Genomic DNA, 25,970 nt, shown 5'->3' with positions numbered 1-25,970 from the left:
GCTGTGACTCGGGGAAGAACTGAGGGGGGGGGAGATTCTCCAACGCATCACTGCCTAAAAAAGTACAACTTCTGAAATGTTTGCCGAACTCTCTAGAACAGAACATGATCTAGACATGGAGGATGTCTTTGTGTGTGTGCCATGTGCAGAGAATGTCTAGAAATTAGGCATCAACTCAGCGTTCTACTGGGCGTCTATGAGAGCTTGAGGGGTAGGGTAGATGCCCTCCAAGAAATTAATGAGGGGCCCCGTCAAGCTCTCAGCTGCCCAACTCAACGCCAGAACTCACTCCTGGGCATCAGGCAACACATCTGCAATCTCCAAGGCAGAATGCGCTGGTCCTAAAGGAATTAGTTATTGTTGGTGACTCTATTGTCAGGGAGACGGGGAATATATTGTGTAAAAAAGGATAGCTGGAACAGGACCAGGGTATGGCTTCCAGGGGCAAAGGTTGATGACGTTATAAAGCATATATCATCTTTTAAGAACACAAAAGGTGATATTGTTGTATACGTTGGACCCAATGACATTAAGAGTAGGAGATATGCAGATTTACTTAAAAAGTACAGGTCACTGTTGCAAAAAAGTCATGAGTCAGGGTTAAATTTGAAAGTGTCTGCAATTCTGCCCAGACACGATAGGAGGGAGTATATGATGAGAGCCTTGTAAATCAATTCGGCCCTGGAGGGAATGTGTAAGGCTCAAGGGGTAGAATTTTTTTTCAGCGTGGTCTCTGCTTGTTAACAGGAGAGACTGCTTCTACAGGGATGGGATACACTTAAATAGAAAGGGTGCAAGAATATTTGCTGATGCTATTGAGGCAGTGTTAGGTGGGTCGGAAAACTGCTAGCTTGGCGGGATTCACAAACTAAAAGGTTAAAAGTAGTCGCAGGCAGAGGTGAAGGTGATTCTTGCACAACTTCTATTAGAATGAGTAGCGACGTGGAGCGAGGGGGTGCTGGGGGTTTCAGGGACGGATGGCAGTCATCGCGAAACAGGTGGGTATATGGGATGTGTCAGGTTAACTAGGAATGGGCATACCAATGCTAGAAGTATATTAAATGAATTTGAAGTGTTGGTCAAGACATCAAAGGCGGATATTTTTGAGATATCAGATACGTGGTGTCACACTGATATTAGGAATGCAGAATTGGAAATTGGGGAGTATAATGTGTACAGAAAGGATAGGAAGGGAGGAGGTGTCATGCTGTTAATTAAGAGAAACATAAAATCAAAAGAAGTGCATTCAGTTGATATAGATGAACAGTGAACTGTTGAGTCAGTTTGGTGTGACATAAGCACTGCGAAAGCAAAAATAAGAGTATAAGAGTGTGTGATAGGCCTAATGACTCGAATGAGTACAATGAACAATTGTACAGAGAAATAGAGTGGGCTAGTAAATCAGAATGTCTTATAATGGGGGATTTTAACTTCCTAGATATTGACTGGAACTTCTGGGTTGGTCACTCACACACACTAGTAAGACTTTTGTGGATTTATTGGATTATTGTTTTCTGCAGCAGCATGTTCGAGAGGCAAAAAGAGAAAGTAACACTCTTGATCTGCTTATCAGCAGTGATCATTCGTGTATTAAGAATTTGCAGATAAAGGAACCACTAGGTGGCAGTGATCACAGTGTACTGATGTGGGATTTACTTAAAGATTTAATTACCATCAGGGGTAAAGGGAAGGGTTTTTGCTTCCGTAAAGGTGAGTTCAGTGGTCTCAGACAGTTTTTAAATTCTGTACAGTGGCATCAACTGACGATGTTACCAACAGTAAATTCTAAGTGGGAAGCATTCAAGGAATTAATCGTGGATGATACTAAAAGTTTCATATCTATTAAGAAATATTGTTCAAGGTTTAGGCCTAAATGGTTATAAAATGAACTAATGAGACTCGTGACAGAAGAAAAATGCATGGGACGCATATAAATAATCAAGCAACTCAGAAGCCTATGGCAGATATAAACTAGTCTGTAATCAGGTCACAAAGGAGGTTAGGCAGGCGAAGGCAGATTACGAGAAATATTTGGCAAAGGATTTCTGATTGGTTCACTTGATATCGATGGTTCGACTGTTAATGATCCTGCTCAGATAGCAAACAAACTGAATGAGTATTTTGCATCTACATTCACACATGAGGAGTTATTAAGGTTTGAAAATGGCAGAAGGTTATCAAATTGTAGCAGGGTGCTTAATGATTTTTTAATAACTGAGAGCAAAGTGGAGGAGAAATTGTTGAAGTTAAAAAACGAGAAATTGTTGAAGTTAAACATAAGAAAGGCACCTGGGGTGGATGGGATCTATCCAGTTATATTAAAGGAGGCGGCAAAGCAACTAAGCAAACCCTTAGCCATAATTATGAGAGCATCCTTGGACTCAGTGGAGGTTCCCACGGACTGGAGATGTGCAAATGTATCCCCAATTCACAAAGGGGAGATCGAAGGGTGACACGAGTAATTACAGACCAGTTAGTTTCTGTTCCGGTTGTTGTTGTTATTTGGTTTTTAGGAGCATTAGCAACTAAGGCCATATTGCTAAGGCCTTTCCGTATTTAGTGGGGACGGGCTCGAACCCCGGTCTAATCAAGAAGCGTGTACTACGCACTCCTTCCCACCTGGCTACGGAGGCGCCTCTTCTGTTCTGGGTAATATAATGGAATCACTGGTTAAAGATGCATTGCAGGATCATCTAGACAAGACTGCAGCAATAATTCACACACAGCATGGGTTTGCTAAGGGAAAGTCTTGTCTCACAAATTTGATAGGATATTATGATGTGGTTACAAAGGAACTGGATGCAAAAAATAATTTTGATATCATATATTTGGATTTCAGGAAAGCTTTTGACACTGTTGCGCATGGAAGACTATTGTACAAATTGGAGCAGGATGGTATTAAGGGTAAGTTGCTACAATGGATAAAAGGATGGTTGAGTGGGAGAAGACAGAGGGTGGTAATCAGTGGGTGCTGCTCTTCGTGGGCTAATGTTATTAGTGGTGTCCCACAGGGTTCGGTGTTGGGTCCACTGTTGTTTTATATATTTATCAATGATATTGATGAAGGTATATCAGGCTTAGTGTCGAAGTTTGCAGATGATACAAAGGTTGGCAGGGTTGTTAATGACAGTAAAGACACTATGCTACTGCAAAAGGATCTAGAAAATTTGGGCAGAAGTTTAACCTTGACAAATGCAAAGTACTGCATATGGGTAGAAGTAAAGTAACCCCAGAGAAACGTACCAACTGTGTGGTACTACACTTAAGGTGGTAAAAAATTAAAAAGACCTGGGAGTAATTGTGCAGTCAGATATGAAGTTTTCTGAGCAATGCAGACAAGCTGCAATGGCAGGTCATCGGGTTTTATCAATGATATATAGGAATTTTGCTAGCAGGGAAAAGGAGGGGGTGATTGTCCCTCTATATAACGCAATAGTCAGGCCACGCCTTCAGTAATGCGTACAGGTCTGGAGGCCTCATTTTAGGAAGCATGTAGATTTGCTTGACCGTGTACAGAGAAGGGCAACAAGATTGATGAGGGGAATGAATTGATCCTCTTACCAAGAGAGAGAGAGGCTTAAGTTCTGCTAATTGCAGTGGCTGGAGACTAGGCACCTGTGCGGTGATCTGACTGAGGTGTATAAGGACTTGAATGGATTGAGCACGCTGAATTCGATGGGATCCTTCCACTTGTTCAGATTACGAACCTAAGGGGGCAAAATTTCAAATTAAAGAAAAGACAGATGTAGAATAGATGTGCGGAAATTTGACTTTAGCTAGCGGGTGGTTAATTGCTGAAACAAACTTCCATCTGTCGTCGTGGAAGTTGATAGGTTAAATAAATTTAAGGAGGAAATGGACATGCATTTGGAGGGAATGGTGTGATTTTTTTTTTTTTTTTTTTTTTTTTTGGCTGATGCTGCATAAGGTCATACACTTGCTTTCTTGCATCACATGCTACTAATACTCTTTCTGTCCATCAGATAGACATGGCCGATATGTAGCAACCTGTGTCATCTGTTGTGAATTTTTTAGATTCTTATATTGTTACCTTTTGTTTCATATATGCCTCTCACTTTAACCGGTACTGCCATTCACCTGTCACATGATCCAATGAATTCAACATAACTTTCCTAATGTATGATAAATAATAATGTATATAGGTGGGAGTCAAAAGACGCATACAAGTCTTTGAATGTCCGTGTTTCTTGACTCCCGGCTTATTGGATCTTTCACATACAACAACATAATTAGAACAAAGTCGCAATGACTCTAAGCGGAATGCGAACGATAGTGGTAATCTTTTATGACTACTTGGGCCGCGTGCACTTTTTTTTTAGTTTGTCTTCAGAAGAATGCACAGTACTTAAGAATATGTAATACAGATATCATGCTGGAGTTCAGTCGCATCTTCACAAAGATTTAAGAATAACAAAATGTAGCCGATTTTTCAAGCGCAGGATAGCAGTCGCACATTCATTTAATTTTACTGTGCTTCTACCACATGACTGCTAAATGCAGTGTTTTTGTAGAAATGATTAGCTGCGAACTCCTCTGACTTTGTGGTCGTGCTAAAGTATAAACCGACCGAGCATTGGAATAAAACTTACATTTAAATTAGACCTCGTACTACGTTTTCAGCAGTAGATGGCGTCACTGTACTAAACTTGGGCGGCAGGATAATTACCTGCTTCCCATTTTAGCATTTAGGTTGTTATCTGGGAGTAGAGAATTTCGACAACCCACTTCTCCACAATTCCTAAGAGGCTACACTTAAACATAACCTAACCTATTCAACCCTATCCCGCTTCTCACACAAAGAGAAAAAATGTCTCCCAGCTAGAAAATGGTTGTGAATATTTATAAGTGCAAGTTACATACATCTTGCGTCGTTCACAAAGCAAGGTCACGATGACAATTGAGGCTAATATGTTAGTAATTTCGGACTGTATGTGTTGCGGTTGTCAATTGCTTCAATTTGCCCTGCACAAACGTTTAGAATGCAAAAGAATCACTACTAATCTGTCTGTTTCTTTTCATTCTGTTATTTCCAGTAAAGATTCATAAATACAAGTAGAATTATAGCCACCGAAATATATTGCCTTATCAAAAAAGTCTTTTTTTTTTTTTTTTTTTTTTTTTTGTTCACTGTATTATTATTTCCTTCCTTTGCAGTTTCCAAGCTTTAAATTTTTCGTAAAAACAACATCATTATTCCATCATTATTCAGTACAGAAAGGTTAGGAGATCTGGTTTACACAACTTTGCTTATTCTCCTGGATAAAATTTTTGCAAACAGGGTGGTTTCTAATCGGAGTATGGCAAAGGACTGACGTGGCCTCCAGTGCCACCTTATTTAAACCAATTTAATTTTATCTCTAGGGGAAATCACAAAAACAGAGTGCTTCAGAAGAATTCACGAACCGTAGCCGAGGGGGGGGGGAGTCAGGAGCGAGAGTGCAGTAGCACACGCCTTTGAGTTGACTATGGTCCAAGCTCGTGACGACTAAATACAACTAACGATTGTATTAATGATTTATTGTAAACTCCTCTGACCTGGCAATCTATAGATCATTTCTTTAGGACAATCAACACGCCTCCGAGAGGCACAGAGGACATAAATTTGTCTACCTTTGCAGCCGTCGACAATATTTACCATATATGAATAGTTTAGTATTATAATGGCCGCATGGTGCAAGAAAGCTTATGGTTTTTCTGCACCAGCCAAAAAAAACCAAATATAACAATTATAAAAAAAAGAAAAAATAAATAATAATAATAATTAATAAAAGAAAAGGAAATTAAACCAATCATCCTATGTGCTTCCCTTACGGAAGGTACTATCCAGATGACCTTTGAATTTCCCCCAACTATAAGCCTCTATCACCCATGTAGGCAACTTATTTCAGTAATTTATAACTCGCTGGCTAAAATAAAACTTCCTGTAGTCCAATCTAAACATCTCCCCCCCCGTAACTTGAATTTATATCCCCTAGTTCTAGCATCATTTATAATCTTGAAAAATTCATCCTCATTCATTTTACTGATGCCTCCCAGAGCGTTAAACACCTCAATCAAATCTCCTCTAAGGTGTCTAGTTTCCAAACTCTGCAACCCACATATTCGAAGTCTTTCTCCATAAAGACGCCCTTTTGCCGATCTCACCAGGCAAGTTAGCCGTCTTTGCATTCTTTCAAGAAACTCGATGTCTTTCTTTAGGTGCAGTCTCCATACTTGAACACAGTATTCCAAGTGTGGTCTAACAAAAGCCTTATATAATGGGACTCACGTCCCTATCTCTACTTGCAAAAGTTCGATAGATTATCGATAGGACACCATCAGCCTTCCTTGCAACCTGTTTACAATGCTCAGAGAATTTCATGTCTGACCGTATCGTAACACCCAAGTCCCTCTCCTCCAGTACTGGATTTAGTTGAACTCCACCAAATGAATAAGTTTTGGGATTACTGTTTCACAGGTGTAATACCTTTCACTTTATTGGATTAAAGCACAGCTGCCATTTTTCTGACCATTCCTGGAGACTATGTAGGTTTCTCTGAAGAAGCTCAGCTTGACAGCGATCATTAACTACTCTACCAATTTTAACATCATCTGCAAATTTAGACATCACGCCCTCTATCCCTTCATCGATGTCGTTTATGAAAATTAAAAACAACAGTGGTCCTAATACTGATCCTTGGGGAACCCCACTTTTTACATCAACCCAATCTGAGGAATAGCCATGTATTACAACCCTCTGCCTCCTGCCCTGAAGCCATCCTGCTATCCATTCAAGGATTTTCCAGTGATTCCAGCTTATAAAGCAGCCGCTCATGTTTGACTGAGTCAAAAGCTTTGCTGAAATCTAAATAAACAATGTCGAAATTATTCCCTAATTCCGGCTCGTGAGTGACCCTTTCAAAATAGCGAACCAGATTTGTTAAACATGATTTTCCCTTTACAAAACCATGCTGAGTATCCTTGAGAATTTCAGTTCGATCCAAATGATCCTGAATTCCACCCTTGATCATTGCCTCCATGATTTTCCCTACCACTGAAGTCAGACTAACAGGTCGATAATTTCCCACTTCACTCTTAGAGCCACCCTTATGTATGGGAGATACATTTGCACTTTTCCAATCCAAGGGAATCTCCCCAGAGTGTAGTGATGATCGCATAATTAGCCTCAATGGTTCAGTGCACTCACTTTCCGCCTCCCTTAAGATTATAGGGTATATTCCATCAACTCCAGGAGCCTTACAGGCCTGTAGGCTCGAAAGTTTTTCCATTAAATAATCTTGCGAAATTTCAATATCACTAATTACATATTTTTCAACTTCGCTCCCACAATTTCCATTGCCACAAAAGGCTTTTCATTTGTAAATATCGATGCAAAATAACTGTTGAGTTCATCTGCAACGGCAGCTGGTGTATTTAATGCTATCTCCTTTCCCTTACGTAAAGATCCGATCTGGTTTGTCCTGCTCTTCTTGGCATTTATATATGTGAAAAATTCCTTATCTTCCCTCTCTCTGCTCTCTTTGCTAGTGATTTCTCATAAACTGCCTTTGCCTCTCGAACCTTTTCTGTGGCTCTATTACAGATAATCTTGTAGCTGTTATAGGCTACAGTATTTTTTAAATGGTAAATACGCATTCAAGGCATCTGTGATTAATGTTTTAAAAGCATACCACAGTTCAAATGCATTCATTCTCTGCGCGATATCTACCCAGTTAATAGAGACCGTGTAGTACCCTAAGGCATCGTAATTTCCTTTTATGAAATTAAAACCCATTCCTTCGCCTTTTACTACTGCTACCTCTCTCATCATCATCCACCGTAGAACTCCGTGATCACTTCCTGCTACTGGTTCCTCTACTGTCAGCCCTGTTATGTCATCTGATCCATGGGTGATGATGAGGTCTAGGATATTCTTTTCTCTAGTACTTTCCCTGATATGTTGATACAAATAACAGTCATCTAGTTGATTTTAAAATTTTGTTCCCCATGTCGAGTTTCCTTCCCATTTACTCCAATCAATTAGAGGCAAATTGAAATCACACATTAATAAGGCATTGAGGCTTACTTGCCCATTCCATTTGCATGTAGAGGCTTTTGTCATAATCTTCACAATCACCTGGTCTGTAGATTACTCCTACTCGCATTATACCTTTGTTTCCAACTATCTCACACCATACAGATTCGATACTAGAATGTGAAACGTCTGAATCCGGGAAAGCTACCGTCGCACTCAGGCTGCTTCTGATAAGAAGCATAACCCCACCACCCCTTCTATCTAGTCTATCCTTCCTAAATACATTATACAAGCCGTACTGAAACTCATCATCCCCAATTTCCGGGTGGCACCACGTCCCCGTAAGCCCTATTATGTCCGCGTTACTTGGTTTAACCAGCAGTTCGAATTCGCTCATTTTATTGACGACACTTCTAACATTACTATATAAACAATTAAGACTTACTGTTCTTGTATATTTAACAACCCTAACACAACCCTTGAAGGTTTTTAGGCTCTCTTCCCTGGCATTAGCTACCTGCTCACTTGAAACGTTTCTGTCCCCAGAACATCTAGATAATATGTCCAGTTGGGGTAACAGATAAGAACTCTTGAGTTATGTGCAAGAGTTACTTTGACCAATATAATCAGATAAACACGTGTCAGTATTACCCACATCCCCCCCCCTAACTAGCAGTTTCCCTGAACCTTTAAGGTATCCTCAATAATACTGGCAAAAACTTTTGCCCCACCTTTGTTTAAGTGTATCGCATAATTAGAACAAAAATTGCTCCCGGCAGACATACCCTGCTTCTACTCCACCTGTCCTTATTACAAAAAAATATTCCCCGTTTCCATGACAATGGAGTCTTCTAATAAAACAATGTCCTGTTGAACCAGAGTACTTTGCACTTGGTTTTTCTGTTTTGAGGCCCGAATCGGGTGTGCATCACTTGGTAGATTGCTGGAGTCTTGAGTCCCTGATGAGCTCCCAGATGCATTATTCCCGAGGGCAAGCATCCGTTTTTTCAGTGACTCAAATTGTTCCATGAGTGCACCAAATTGTAATTTAAGATCGGTGCACTCCTTACATCGATCACAAAGAAGAGAATCCACAGGTGAGCTATGATTAGTCACCAGGTCGACCTTGGAAAACATTCCACAGGTTCCGCAATGGTTAAGTTATGACCCCCCCGTAAATCGCCATCGGCTATGTCCGTGTGAGTCACGATACCCTGTGACGTGTTTAAGGCAGATCACGTAACTACCATTATAAAATTAGCTAAATGTCAATGAAAATTAACTTTAAAACATTATATCTATAATATTATAAAAATCAAGCTGTTACAGGAAAACCTATAACAAAATAATCCAACAATATCTAAATAAATCAAATATTTAAAAGCAATAATCAACAGTAATCCAATCCACTTAACTGAGGAGCCCTGACGAAGCTCGAGGTGAGCGGACGCGCTTCGTCAGGGCATTCGTTTACGTTGAAATGTATTTTGTTATCGGTTTAAAATATTACTTAAACTTTTTAATATGAAGTATTTAATATAATATGATTTAATATTTTTAATTTAACATGAAATATTTCAATGTAAAATAAAGGGAAGTGCACTGACTAACTCACATAATTGTTATAGGCTAGGTTTCTGGGTTAACTTTAGGGTCTGTCGTCAGGTCAAAATGGGCTGTTATTAAATAAATATTTATTTGTCTTACCAAATTTAAAATATAGGTGTACATTGGTAAGTGACAAATTCCCTTCACGGCAGAAAATGCCAGGGGATTACCATAAAATGTGAATAAAAGAATGTCTAAAATATACAAGAAAGGTTAAATATACAAGAAAAGATGAAATATAAACTGCATTACTCATCACTGCATTTCTGTCTAGAGCCCTGGCAATTGTAATACAAAAGTTCATCTTAACATCACATCCACTGAATCAACTTGTGCGAGATATACATTATTCGATTGTGTACAGTTCTTGACAGAAATTCACAAAACTACTAGGCAACAGTAGCCTCAGCGAACCACACTGCGGTTTGTTTCCTATATTTCGAATCTTCTAAGAGCCTTGGTAGGTCAATTCCGATATGTGTTAGGAACTGAACTGATTCTAACGCACTGGCAGGTATAAACCTGTCGGCCATCTTCAGTCTGTTGGTCTTCATTCTCAAGGATTTTGTGCTCTTAATGCAGATGGTGGGATGTGCCACTCACAGACAGTGTCCTCTGCAGGTCCTTGCTGGAGTCTTACCACTAGACCTACATATAATCTTCAAATGACTATGCTATCGTCTAAAGCAGAGAGTTCCCAGCGAGATTCTCGGCATCTCATGCAACTTAACTGCTAACATCAAAGACGAGAAACGGAGAATCTGGAATGAACTTATCAATGTGTGGCAATCACGATGGGATTCCAGTACTACTGATCAAGTCACCCACTCTTTTGTTCCTGCAGTTACCTTCCCTCTCAACAAGAACATCCGCCAATGGTTTTCTCCCAACCTAACAACATCGTATATAGTTACTGAGCACGGCTCCATCAACTCCAAACTATTTCAGTTTGGCTTGTCTGACACCAATCTCTGCTTGTGTGGTGTTGAGGAAACCTGGACGCACATTCTGTATCGCTGCAGCCTGTACCACGATGACAGATCTACACTACAAGCTGCTGTCAGCAACTTCTCTGAAGGAAATGAAGTGGCGCTGACTGAAAATTCTCAATTGTTCTCAGCTCTACAATTTTGTTGCTTTTGTTGAAAACAGCAGGGCAATTTTGCCCTGCTGTTTTCAACAAAAGAAAGCAACTCTTCTCAAGTGTATCAACATATCAACAACAAGGAACCAACCCAACACCTGCAATGTCTATCGATATCTCTTATAACTAATATCGCCTGCCATCTACTTTTTTTTTTTTAAAAGCTGTTACCCCAGTTTGGGCAGCTGTGGACACAGATTTAGCTAACACCCATTGGTATAGCACTACCTCCAGTGGGTGCGGTTTTCGTTCTTCCTAGAACAGAAAAAGACTGCTGTCTTCTGGTTCCTGTACCACAATCAATACTTCTGATTTGTTGCGTGATGTGATTTGCTGTGTGAACATGTTACATGTTCATTACACCTATAATATTGTAATTAACACGATTATATGTATATATCATTATATTTATCATATATATATCATTGTATATATATCTATGTATGTACATAGCGGATTTGCCAGTTCCTGAATAGGGGCCACTTGTTGTTTTGTTAATAAAGAAGTTCACTCACAGAACTGCCAGAAGCATGGTGATGTTATCGTGCCAGTCATCATTTTGATTGTGGTTATTAATCGTTTCCAGGCAATGATGTCTGGTAAACGGTGCAGTTTAAGCTTCTCAGAGAGCTGCGTGGTTCTTAACTGTTGAGAGAGGTAGTGCTTATGGTTTGCCCACTTCAGCAGCCAGAATTCACTCGCATATATTCTCCTAATGTGGGTAGGGATGGCTGATGCCTACAATTCGGCGCCGTATAAAATGGCTGAATACACTGTGGTTCTTAATCGTGCGGTTGTTGTAGTCTGTTTCACGTGCAAGAGGTGCTGTTTGTTTTGTTGCCCAACGTAAGTAGTTCATTTTCTTTACAATCAGGTCAATATGAGACTTGAACGTAAGTTTAGTATCAAATGTTACTCCTAGATCTCTATGCGTCTCAACAACTGGGATAGGTTTGCCATTAAGTTTGGGGTGTACGAGCGTAGGTGATTTTTTTTTTGAGCGAGTACACCATGATTACAGTCTTCTGCGGATTAGGGCCAAGCCAATCCAAAAATGTCTAAGTACACGTATAAGTTCAGAAGCTTATAATTAATCTCCTCACACAATGCCCTATTGGTCATGGACGGTTGGATGGGTGTTAGGATCTTAATATCGTCTGCATAAGCGCATACATCATCCCTACCCTTGCAGAACGGGATCATCATGGCGGTAAAGAGGAGTCCAGATAAGACTCCGACCTGTGGAACTCCTGCATGGAGTTGGCGTTGGAGGATCTAACTATCTGTGCGGTAATAAGTGGACCGACAAGTAAGTAGGGCCTGTAGGAACTTCAGCAAATTTTCTTTTATTTGGAAGGCGTGTTGGAACAGATAAAATAAGGCATGTACATCCAGACTATCGAAGGCTGCTTTTATATCGGCATAAATTATTGCAATTTCCTTTCCTGCTTGGAAAGCATTTAGTATCGCGGCTTGAAGTGTGAGGAGGTTAGTAATTGTTGATCTTGCAGTTATTGAATAATGAACTTGTTGAGGCTGCCCAGCCAGTATCTGATTTGACAACTTTGGCAATAGAGCTTTCTCCAGTACTTTTAACAGGGTAGATGCAGTAGATATTGGCCTATAGTGCTCCACAAGGTTAGGCTTTGTAATTTTCGGCATTGGAATTACAGCGTACTTATTCCAGTTCTCAGGGAAAACTCGGCAAGCAAGGATAGGGCTATAAATTGCTTGGAGTGGTTCAATTAGGTAAGGGCTGAGACACTTTACCATGAAGTGGGGGACTCCAACTCCAGCTGTCTTAGATGCCCTGAGGGAGTTAATACTCTGTATTAGTGCTTTTTTAGTGATAAGAACAGACTCCATCTCATTGTCAACTAATTGATCCCACTCAAACTCCCTGATTTGAGATTCATGATATATGCCGGAGAATCTGCTGATGTGGTCCATCCACGCTTCTTTGTCAAGCCCCTGATTTGTGTCACTTTTATGTGTGCAACGAGGTAGCTTCCTCTGTCAAGTGTCTTTCATGTAGCTGATTGCTCTAGATTTTTCTCTATTAAATATTGCTCTGGCCCTCGAGTAGTTAATTCTATTTTGTGTGTCATTAGACAATTTCCATTTTCTGTGCAGAGTGTGCTTTAGTTTAAACAATGCAGTTAGGCTAGAGTTCCACCAGGTTTTCGATTTTGATGATATCCTTACTACTTTGGAACCCGCAAATTCTGTAATAGAGTTGATCCAACTGGTTAAGAGAGTTGTTGCAAATAAGGCATCACATTTGAGTAGACATTCCCACGGGATACAGCTGGCAGCAAATAAGCATTTATTTGGGTCCAGAAAGGCTCTTAAAAAATTAAGAGCCAGTGACAAGCTGGCTCTTAATTTTTTCCTTGGCATTGAAGTCCACATACAGTAGCATTATGAGCATTGCAATTGGGCTATGATCGGATGGAAAGAACATTTCGGGGGGTACATCAATTATGCATTCTCCAGAAGACAGAATTAGGTCCAGTCTATTTTCACCTCTTGTCGGTTGGTCATTGGTAAGAGAGATGGAGCATGGTTGTAGTTTATTTAACATGGTGTCCAGCAGGTTATTGAGCTGTGGTGAAAGGTTGAAATCTCCACATACTATATGGGTGGCTGACACGTGTAATTTGTTGAGAAGCCAGTCTACTACATTATTTATCATTTCTAGACTAGGGACAGGTGGAATGTAAACGACTGCTATATCTAAGAGTGCTATGTGGACTTTTAAAGTGACAAGTAATGCCTCATAAAGCTCTGAAACCGACTAGGTGACCGATATTATTTGAAGTTCTATGTCACGTACCAACAGGGCTACTCCCCCACCCCTCGCTACAGATCTGGATTTGAAGCAGGCTTTGTATCTAGTAGCGTCAGCAGCGACAATAGACTCTTGATGTGGCTGGAGGAAGGTCTCGGTGAGACAGTTAACATCAACAGACCGTGACAAGAGCATTTGTTCCGATGTGTCTGACTTGTTTCGTATGCTCCTAACATTCTGAAAAAAAAAAATCTTCCCTATGGATAATGGTTTTATTTGTAACCTAGTAGGTCTTCTACGGGGTATAGTCTTACTTTGTATCATGTATCGGGTAGTGACTATTGTAGAAATTCGATTGACATCTGACTGGCGATTCGGCAGAGGTTCATTATCCTGTGTAACTGATGAGGTGCGTATATTCTGCGATGGCTTGGTTTCCTTCCTTTGGCGTCATACTTGTGAGTTTGTGGTTGACCTACTGGGATATACATAGCGAGGTAGTTTTAATCTCGGCTTGCCGTTGTGATAAGAAGGCCTGATGAGAGCTCCCACTGACCAGAAGGAAGTGGCGGCAACATTTTTAATATCTTTTTCATCACACTCAATTTTGAAGGATGCATATGTGGCTACTCTCTTCAGTAGGGTGACTCTTACAGTTATATTCATGAGTCGTAGGCATTCAGACACAATTTGGTCTGGAGTAGTCTGAGGGTCGACTCGGGAAACAAAGATGGCTTTAGATTGTTGGATGGGTCTTGTGATCATGGGTTTTATTCGAGAGGAGAATGATGCCCCTGACAATCTACCGCAGTTGTTATTGGTAGGGTATTGTGTGCCAGCTGCCAAGATGGAGTTGTTTCGGCTGTAGCCGCCACGACTAAATGAGTAGGAGGGGACGGGAGATCTTTGAACTTTTCTTTTGAAGAAAATTTCACTTCTATTCTCATATGATTTCTTATTCAGTCTATTCGGCATAAGGCTACTGAGACAGTGTATAGCATTCTGGATTGGCGGGCAATCCGGCAGACTGATATATGAAGCATTAGCTTCTTGATACGGCCACTCAGTTATGTCTTCATTAAGGCAATTTGCCACTGGATTATTTGTTGTGGATCTGTCGATGCATTTTCCCATATGAGTTAAGTGGTCTCTCTGAAACTCAGTTGGTAGGTTTGTGTAGAGATATCTGGCCTTAGGACCTACCGCATTCGGGTTATTTAATGTGGGAAAAATGATATTATTCACACAGCAGTCACTCGATGGAGGTGTGAGACTTAACTTCTCCGTTCCATGACATGAATTGCTTGTGCTAAGTTTACCCTCATGAGGTATTGATAGATTAGAATGCTGCCAATTCTGAGTTTCAATTTCTAGCGAAGGAATTATACGATTGATAACACTAGCTTCTGGAACTGGTTGAACACAACTCTTCTTCTGTTGACGGTTTTGGGTGCCTTTAGTATCATGACCATTACGTGACCTCACGCTTGGTTGAGATGGTGTGTGAATTGACCCTGGGGGTATTCGCCATCGTACCCTGATTGTCGTGATCTTCAGGGAGTTTTAATAATTTGGCTTTGACTAGAGACATTAGTTGACTATCTAGAGTGTTGATCTAGTTATTCTAGACAAAATTAAATATTCAAATTAAAATTAGATGCAAAATTAACATTATCTAATAAATTTATTTGTAAATCTTTATTACAAATGCTCAGTGTTTCTTCTTAGTATCACGTGGAAATAGTCTTCCTCCCAATTTTTTTTAAATAAGTTTGCGTATTCCACATAATGTTCTTTATTTATTATTTTAAAATATTGCGTTGTGCAAGAAAATGTTTTTTTTTAACTTAGAAAAAAACATTTTTCCGCATCAGGAAACCAACTGGATACTTTTTAATTATTCCTTGCTATTCCGAAAATCGAAATTTCATCGGAATGTAATGAAAGGGTGCCGGAAACTTCCAAAAAACCATTTATCAAATGATTCTAACAATTCGGCCGTTTATGCAGTTCGTCATTCTGTTTAAATCGTTTTAGACAGGTAAAAAGTCAGTGGTAGGTAGAGGAAGGTGAAAGTTCTCTATCTTTAGTCTCGATTCGAAGAATGCAAACACAGCTCTGGTAATACTCAAGGAAAACAACTGAATAAATATTCTTTAAAAACATTAATTTACTTTGATTTCACCACATGTCTGAACTGCAGAACACTCTATTGTGATGAAACCTCTAAAGAAAATTTTATGCATCAGTTGTTAGCTCCTTCCACTCCCGCAGTAAAACATGTACAGGTACATAAAACCAAATTTAACCGACATTTACAAGCAAAAACAAGTTTATTTTTTTTTAAATAAAATAATTTTTTGAAAATATTGAATTTAATAAAAATATTACTTGTCTAACACGTACTTGGTATGTATTTAACACTTGAACTTTGAATTTCCTGATAATATCATCAGTCTGTAGTACATAGAGTGAAGTTGAAAATAATTTTCGACACATAAATCTGGTCTTAGCATCATTCTTGTTGGGGTACTTTGAATTTACCAATGCGTAAATTAAAAGTAAATTCTCGCATATGTATATGGTTGAAAGGAAATTTGTGTTTTTTCAGAAAGCATGGGATAAAACCCAAACTCTTTCGAACTCAACGGAAACCACATTAGAGACTTAGCCATGAACGAAGTTTTCTATCTAAAATAAGTCGAAATATCCGTCTAGTTTTCTTTTTACGTAAAGATAGTGATTAGTTGTGTAAAACATTTCACTAAGTGGCAAGAGAGAAAGAAGATTTCCCCAATAATTCATTGCCATTGAAATTAAACTGTAGTAAACGAACAATTTAACATAATCATTATTATTATTTTTTATTTCATATTTGTTTTTGAAGTTCCATTACTTTCTTGATATTACAAGTTTTCCATCGAGTTACGCGATTGTTGCTGAAACTCGTTGCGTAAGGCGAAAACGCGTATCTCAAAAATCATTTTCCCATACAAAATAATGTAATAAGGCTGGGTTAACATTTTTGATTGGACTCGGACTTATTTTTTCTTTTCCAAGAATATATGTACTACATATTAATATTTATAAGTTTTAATTACAATAGATTATAATCTGTTTGTTTACCATACTTAGCTTGGAGTTTTTCATCTACAAAAATAAATCATATATCATTCGAAAAACTCTCAATTAAGAATCGAGTTTACGATACTAACCAAAATTTAATCTTCTTCTTCAATAAGTTAATTGTCAAATACTAAATTAAGTGATTAATGAGTTTGCGCAACTGATATTGTAAAATAGGATATTATAAGCACATTGGTAGCAGTTAAGCTGTAATGTAATGGATAAAACACTTTCATTATTACTTCGGGAATACGTAATCAAATCCCGAATTAGGTGGGTTTTTTCCCCTTTTGAGAGAAAAATTGAACGAAGCGATATAAATGGAATATATATATTCTGCAATCTACTTGGATCACAAATATCACAGACAAGGCACACTCAGCTTTCAATCAAGGAAAGTCTACAGCAAAAAAATATCGTTTATAGAGAAGTTTCATAAAGTGAAATATTCTATCGAAAGATGTCGCTAATAACCAAACTATGCTGAAATTCAAGCACTGTGCATAAAGGTGCTGCTAATTCTTATTATTAAATAATTATTTGTTTTCTTTTATTATTGATTAACAATAATTACTAGCGCTATAATTGGTAATAGAATACTTTTAAAGGTTTGACTTTGTTAAAATATATTTGAGAATATGTGCTGATAAATGTTTGGTAAGAAATGTATGCTGGTAAATGTTACTATACACTGTAATGTCAGTATGATGAATTTGTTCAGGAAAACAAAATGTTTGTTATAACGCAATCCCGTATTACAAAATAATTATAAAAAATTACTCATTAAATGTAATTTTATATTTTTCAATGAAAAATGCAAAAATTGCGCGCTTCCCGTTATTTTCAACGAAACAAAACTTTTATTAAATTCCTTGTAATTCTGCATGAAAAAAAAAAAAAAAAAACACACTTATGAAACTACAGCTCTTCTATTTTCAAATTTATAAAACCATAATAGGTACTACCGTAAAGTGACCAGATCCTTAGTATTCCAATCCGGCACAGGGTGGGGGGGGGGGGATTGTACAATCCCCTAGAAACAATAAACCCATATATTTTATAAATTTATTTTTTTTATTTATAAAAAATATTCATATACAAAATATAAATTAAATACATAAACTTCTTTGAACTAAACTTATAAAATATCAAAGGGTGACACAGTAATTACAGACCTGTTAGTTTGATTTCTGTTCCAAGGAAAATAATGGAGTCACTGGTTAAGGAAGCGATGCAGGGTCATCTAAACAAGACTGCAGTTATAGTTCAACACTGCATGGGTTTTTTAAGGGGAAGTCTTGTCTGAAAAATTTCATTGGATACTGCGGTGTGGTCACAAAGGAAATGGATGCAAAGAATAATTTTGATATCATATACTTGGATTTTAGGAAAGCTTTTGATACCATGGCACATTGAAAACTACTGTACAAACTGGAGCAGTATAGCATTGAGGGCAAGTTGCTACAATTTGTTAAGCAGGTCCATGGGAGACACAGTATCAAAAGCCTTTCTAAGATCCAATTATATGATATCAAAGCTTTTTCCTGCATCCAGTTCCTTTGTGACCACATCATAGTATCCATATCAAATTGGTCAGGTAAGACTTTCCCCTTACAAAAACCATGCTGTGTTGTTGTTATTTGGTTTTTAGGAGTTGACAAGATTGTTAAGAAATATTATATTTTAAGTCAGGAAAGGTAATCCTCGCATTACGATACATTCGTGAAGAATATGAACTGAGAAAAATAGTAGTTATTAGAAGGGGGAAAAAACACTAATTAGAGGGGTCATGTTTTTAATCGACTTCCATTTTTGAAATAATATTGATAATAAAAAATACATACTTCTTTTAACCTCTGAGTGAATTTTTCTTAATAATTCTTCATTATTTGCTTTTTCTTCGTAAAATTCTTCACAAGAATTAGCAAAATTGCACTTAACTTGTAATATTGATTTCAGCGTTTCTATGGTCAGTTTTTTTTTTTTTTTTTTGTTGACGTCCACAACTTATTTACTAACGAAAAAAATCTTTCCGTTGTACCATTGGTTCCCGGCAAACATAATGCTACATGTCCAATCCAGGACAGTTTGCAATGCGTGGCAAACGACTGAAACTTGGGACTGTCCCGCATAATCCGGGACGTCTGGTCACTTTACCGTCATACAATACGGTGTAAACAACAATACTTCTTCGGACAAAACTGTAAACAAACATACTTTCAATGCTGGCGCCTCATCTAACAGCATGTTTTACTAAATGCATACCTCTAAGTAAACTACCCTTGACACTTCGTAAGTTAATCCAAGACTTTTAGTAAACAGATCAAAAGCCACTGATCTCGAAGAGGCAATTAAATACTCAGTTACTAAATCAATGTTGAATTGCCAGATGCTAAAGATCAAAAGGTGTGCAATGTTACTAGTAAGGGTTTTATTTTCACAAATTTCGTTACAGTGACTATTTTTGATTGCGCTAAACTGATATTTTCTTCAGAATGTGATATTCGTTAAAATGAAACATCTTTATATAAAGATACACAGTAAATTAGCAGAAGATGGGAAGTGATTTCGTTATACTGGCTAGTTTGTTATACCGGAATTTTACTGTAGTTATAAAAATATTCTTTTAAAAAGTCATATGTAAAAGCAGTACTTTAAATATTACCCTGTGGTGCGCCGGTTTAGGTCAATTTTATATGTAAAGAACAATATGTTATGTATCCTTTATATATATTAAATGCAAAAATAATAGCTGTACCTTCAAAAAGAATGATTAGAACACTTACAACTGTTAGATCGCTTAAAACTCGTGATAATACGATCCAATGCAAATTAATAGTTTATTTATTTACTTACATAGTAAATTCCAAAATTGGATTAAATTACATACAAATTTAAAGGGGAAGTCTTTCCATGCGTTATGACGGAAATTACAGCAAACTTTCAATGTGCTTCTTACTAACTTAGCATATTTAAATTTTCGGAAGTTAAACTCATCGGAAGTTGAGCTGTCTTCTGCCAACGAACACATAAAGAATAAAGCTGCAAGGCTGAACCAGATAGTACAGTTGATCACGTGATAATCGCATGTAGCTAATGAAGCGCTGGATGTTGTGCTGATTGGTGGGCAATGTGGCAGACGCACAGAAACGAAATGTTCTTGTTTCGTGTATAAGGTTTTTTTTTTTGTTTTTGTTATAAATCATGAATTATTACTATTTGCTAACGCGCCTGAAATGTAACGCACAAAGTTGTTATTTTAACGTGTACAATGTCTTTTATAGTTCCTCCCAAAAAACCCCTTAGTGGCAGGTCGATTACAAATCGGCATTAACTTGAAATGCCTCGTGTAATTATAAAAATGTTGCTAAAAATAAAAACTGCGTATATGGGAAAACTTATCTCGAACTCGCGTAAATCGAGGGATGTCAATATTGCACTACATGTGAGCTGTATATGATTAATTACAATTCGTATGTTCGATTAGGAGTAGCTTAGAATGAATTTATACCGCTATCACACTGAATTTTCATTTTGGACGTCAACTTCATTCGTAACACTTCCAGTTATCAACTAACAGCGCATGACAATCACAAAAGCAAACTATTTATACCTAAATATGAGAAAAGATAAAATCTAATTCTGCATAATACAAAAAAAAAGTGTTTTCTGTGTTAGAGAAAAGCGAGTACTGTATACCAGCAGTACATTTGAGGCACTTATTTTACGCAGCATACTGAGTAAAAATATGCGTGGATGGAAGGCTCTGCTGAGACACAAGTCCCCGGATACAAACAGGAAATTCCCCCAACGGATGCGGTCGTTTCAAAAATGACCCAGCCTTGGGTAGTGTACGGCTATTGTTATCTTTATAAAATGCAAACATTTCTTATTCTATTTCCTTAATATATTAAAATAGTAGTAATAACTGTAGGATCAGCGAAGTGCGAGAGACGATATTATCAAGATTTTCTCGTGATCTCCTCAAAACATTCTTGCAAACGTTTAGCTAGTTTCTTTACTTTCTGTGTAGTCATCCCCCTTTCAATTTTCCCCGTCACTTCGCCTTCCTTATTTTCATTAAATTTAACTTAATAATTGAATATTTAATTCTTTAAAACATTTTACAGGTGCACGTGGCCTTATGCTATCCGTGATGTTAGCTGCTCTCATGAGTTCTTTAACCTCGATATTCAACAGCAGCTCAACCATTTTCACCATGGACATATGGACTCGTATCAGGAAAAATGCTTCTGAAATGGAATTGTTAATTGTGGGCAGGTAAGTTATATAAATTTGTATTGATACGAAAAGAAATCTAAATGGTGCCGAATGTATATATAACGTGAACTTATCGTAAATAAAAAATGTAGTAACGTTTACATATAATAAAAGAATTACTATAAAAAGTACTTCGTAATCTTCGTCTATAGACCCACAATAATTATTTACGATAGACATTAGAATACATTCAAACTATTTTACACACATTTATAATTTTCGTATATCTGTTTATATAGGTTCATCTTAGTGGCATTATTAACACTGATCTACAGAAATCTTGTCAAAATGCTTGCAAATAAATAATGATTATGCCGAGATAAAAGTTTAATAGCCCATTGATAAAACAACATGTATCAGTCAATATGGTGTAAAGATCTGTAATTATAAATTTTTGAAACTTTTCATTTCAGTAATGGCACAGCTGGGCAGATCTTTCACCATTGTCAGCAAGCGTGCTTGAATTCCTTTTGGCCCGACCTAGTCAAGTGGTTTCAAGCGCGACAGCACAGTACTCCATATGCCTTTGATTAGACTTTTAATTCGAGCAATTGTATTCATTATCATAATAATTAACTGCCAACTCATCTGACCAAGTGGTCGCTGAAACATAAATAAGAACAGTTTTAATTGTCTAGATTTGGCTTTGAACCAAATAGAAACTTTGATACAGATGTTAAATATTAAGTTTCATTTTGATAATTTTCTTGATTTCAGAGTGTTTGTGCTTGTTCTGGTGGCAATTTCTATTATCTGGATTCCAATTATTGAAGCTGCCCAGGGTAGTCAACTGTTCCATTACATTCAGAGTGTCACAAGCTATCTCTCGCCCCCTGTCTGTGCTGTATATGTGTTGGCAATTTTCTGGAGGAAAACTAATGAACAAGTAAGTAAGACAACCACCAATAAATTTTCTGTATTTCCTTTAATTAGGCTGCCATACGTTTTTTGAAATGAACAAAAAATGAAGTTATTTATTCGACCCCAAAATGTTGCATTTTGAAACATTTCAAATTCTGTTCAAAATAAAAGTTCATATTTTTTAAAAATTACAGGTAAATTTTAATTAAAATTTGATAAACTAAGTTATTTATTTATTTTATTTATTTATTTTTTTTTTTTTTTTGTGTACTTAATTGAAGACTAAACAACCAAGAGATATAGACACGTATAATTATAACCCAGTTTAATGTAAAATATACTAACAGGCAGTAGTTTTCGAGACTGGCGTGTCTCTTTATCAACTGAAATTCAAATACAAATACAACGGATAAGTGCAATGAGCTGAGTGAGGCACGTTAATCATGTGCCGTTGTTGTTGCACGGACGTGCGCTGCTTTTACTCCACTGATCATCTAGCATTAAAACGGTTGTCTCTAGGATGGGGTGTAGACGTATGCCTTTGTGGCTGTTTATTGCCTTTGGATTGTTTAATATGTTAAGTGACTCTAGCCATAGGCGGTGGCGAAAGTGTAGTCATGGTCTACTTTTTCAAAGTCACGTTTCGGATCAAGATCGTGGTTGGTTGCCCAAAAAGATATACCTTCACTGTCTCCAGAGGTATTCTTCTTACGGCAGTAGTATGCCCGGGGTGCACTCTTCCCTTAATAAATGTAAAATGTTCTGACGTTTACAAAACTACTGGTAAGAAAATAGGAATTCAGTTACTTTTTTACAAAGTAAAAGGGGCCCCTCTTTCCATCCAAATCATCGGCAGCTCCGTTGTTGTAAAACTTGTTTCTTTTACTAGTTTATAACATTTATCACGAATTTAATCACCTTTTTCACCTTACAAGTTTATAATACAATCACTAGTTGAACTTCATGAAATGAAAGATGATATACGATGAAGGTATGTATATCAGGCTTAATGTCGAAGTTTGCAGATGATACAAAGGTTGGCGGGGTTGTTAATGACAGTAATGGCAGTGTGCTACTGCAACAGGATCTAGATAATTTGGGCAGATGAACCAAGAAGTGGCAACTGAAGTTTAACCTTGACAAATGCAAAGTACTGCATATGGGTAGAAGTAAAGTAACCCCAGAGAAACGTACCAACTGTGTGGTACTACACTTAAGGTGGTAAAAAATTAAAAAGACCTGGGAGTAATTGTGCAGTCAGATATGAAGTTTTCTGAGCAATGCAGACAAGCTGCCAGGGCAGGTCATGGGGTTTTGTCAATGATATATAGGAATTTTGCTAGCAGGGAGAAGGAGGTGATTGTCCCTCTGTATAAGGCAATGGTCAGGCCACGCCTTGAGTACTGCGTACAGGTCTGGAGGCCTCATTTTATTTAGGAAGGATGTAGATTTACTTGAGCGTGTACAGAGAAGGGCAACAAGATTGGTGAGGGGAATGAAGGGATCCTCTTACCAAGAGAGGCTTAAGTTCTGCAAATTGCAGTGGCTGGAGACTAGGCACCTGCGCGGTAATATAAGGCCTTGACTGGGTTGAGCACGCTGAATTCTGATGGGATCCTTCCACTTGTTCAGATTACGAACCTAAGGGGGCATAAATTCAAATTAAGAAAGGGCAGATGTAGAATAGATGTGCGGAAATTTGCCTTTAGCCAGCGGGTGGTTAATTGCTGGAACAAACTTCCATCTGTCGTTGTGGAAGTTGATAAGTTGAATAAATTTAAGGAGGAACTGGACAGGCATTTGGAGGGAATGATGCGAATTTTTTTTTTTTTTTTTTTTTGGTTGATGCTGCATAAGCTCATACACTTGCTTTCTTGCATCACATGCCACTACTACTACTACGAAAGCAGGTTCTACAAAACCAGCATATTTGAAGAAATATACTCGACTCCATCTGTAAATGTTATTGCGATCATTATTGTGCACTTAACATCAATGAATTGCGTAAATCGGATTTACAGCTTAGTAAAATGCTAGTTTCGGTCAAATATTTTAATAATTAAATGAATATTAATTAAATTAATAAATGAATTATCTTGCCAACGCTGGTAGTGCTGAACCCATACAAAAGCTAAGTAATTTTGAATTGTAAAGCACAGAGAAACCAAAGGTTATTGTGCAGCATACTGGTTGCACATGCAAGGCTAGTTCTGTTGACAGTTCTTGTCTGTTTTGAATCCATTTCTTGATCCGTTATCAGCGAGCCAGTACAAAGTTAATCGCATCGCTTATTCGAATTCAGTTGTAATGCAAAATACTACAATGTTCTCGCATTTTTTGTGTTATAAATTCCTCTGACTCTATGTGGCTGTCCTGGAGTATGCACGAGAAATTTGTTTATTTTTATTTATATTACGATCACTTCGCGCCTTTTTATTAGTCCCTCACTGGCCGGGACGTGATACAGAGACTAATAAAAAATATATCTAACGTAAAAATAACTATTTTTCAATTAATAAAAATAATTTGCTAATTCACTTCTCCTTTTAAATATTTGACTGCTGAATTTTTTGTTTTTATATTTACCAGTTTCCCCTCAAAGATTAAGAATCTAATTTTTCTTGCTCTGTTTTCTTTTTAGGGTGCCTTTTGGGGATTGATGACTGGTTTGGTTATAGGAATAATACGTTTTGCTTTAGACTTTTCCTACACAGCGCCACCATGTGCCTCCAAAGAAATCGACCAAAGACCACCAATTATAGCAAATATTCATTACTTACACTTTGGTTGCATTCTGTTTATCATCTCCTGTATCATCACAGCAGCCATTAGCCTAATGACTCAACCCACTGATAAAAAGGCAGTAAGTAACGATGTTATTATTAACTAAAAAATGGCACATATACAGAGGATAATGCATACGTTTCGAATTAGGAATCCATCAGTGCATCTTCGGTGAGAGATGCTGGGGCATTCCAAGTTTGAACCGAATGCGTTATACCTGTGTTAGAATAAAATATTTTCAATTAAAATATACTATGATGCCTTTCTCAATGGCAGAGTTTTTAACTTTAATCCTGACATAAACAAATATAAGTAATCGGTCAGTTATTAAAGTACAGTGGTACTTTGATAACTGACTGACCAATGAAAGCTTACTCAATGACATATATTTGTTTATGATTAAAGTTTGAGTGAATATTTTATATAGACATTTTGTTATGTGAGGTGAGATAGGAGTATGACCCTCTTTCATATACATTATGGTCCTTGAGGTTGCACAGACATTCTCTCAGATATGCCAGACAAGCTGTACTTGCTACCTGGGAGTCTAAAACGCTAATGGAATTGATATTCGGGTGACACTCAAGTCAAGTGGACCCAATTTCGGCGAAGTCCGGACGGTCTGTGAGAGCCAAATCCTCTGCTTGCACCATCACGATGGTGGGTCTGTTAGTAATCCTGGGTATAACCCTCATGTACAAGCACACTGTGGGTGAACACCCACGTGTGAACCAACGTAAACAGGGGTCGAGGTATGGCGCTCACACCACATGGAAGAATGCCGCCCCTCAGTCTTACCAGGCAATACTAGATGGTAGATGACTCTCATCAACCGGTGCAATACCACCACTTTGCTTATTGGAGGCTTGAAGTGGTGGAACCCATGTTTAGTCTCCAGAGCTTAGTTCCAGTCAACCCTTCCCCATCTCTTCCATCATGCAGTATGACTGATGACTTTTGAGGTTATGATGGACATCATGGTGAGATCCAATCTTCCTTACATTTCGAGGGTACAGCTCTAAAACGGTGTTCGCAGGCCGCCCGCTAGTCAGTACACCTGACCGAACCTATTGTTAACTCTTTAGGAGGCTTCCGGATCAGATAGTGACAGATAGATCAAGCTATTCTGCCAGATAGTGACTGGAGGGAGTCCGAGTAGTGTGTATGCGGAGGGCATTGTCGAGGCCACGTTATGTCAAGGATCTGGGTATATTCTTACCATGTGTACGCCATATCCAAAAATTTCATTACTTCATACAGCAACATGCTGTATGTTAAATGGATGTCAGATGAACTAATTAGACATGTGACACAGAAGATTACGATAGATATAAGCTGGT

At 37.9% G+C, this 25,970-nt stretch overlaps 1 protein-coding gene across 1 annotated transcript in view; it reads left to right on the top strand.

The window, feature by feature from the left end:
* The window catches only part of LOC150091486 (sodium/glucose cotransporter 4-like), a 135,685-nt gene that overhangs the window by 95,827 nt on the left and 13,888 nt on the right, over positions 1–25,970 (top strand). The window contains exons 11-13 of the mRNA XM_090375902.1: positions 20,835–20,985; positions 21,703–21,871; positions 24,488–24,709. Coding sequence (XP_090232028.1) covers positions 20,835–20,985; positions 21,703–21,871; positions 24,488–24,709 — 542 coding nt within the window. The remainder of the gene's footprint in view (positions 1–20,834; positions 20,986–21,702; positions 21,872–24,487; positions 24,710–25,970) is intronic.

Source organism: Mastigoproctus giganteus, chromosome 1 (genome assembly GCF_048544385.1).
Source record: "Mastigoproctus giganteus isolate SK-2022 chromosome 1, ASM4854438v1, whole genome shotgun sequence".
NCBI lineage: Eukaryota > Metazoa > Arthropoda > Arachnida > Uropygi > Thelyphonidae > Mastigoproctus > Mastigoproctus giganteus.
Note: the sequence above shows the minus strand (reverse complement) of the source record. Positions and strands in the feature narration are given on the sequence as shown.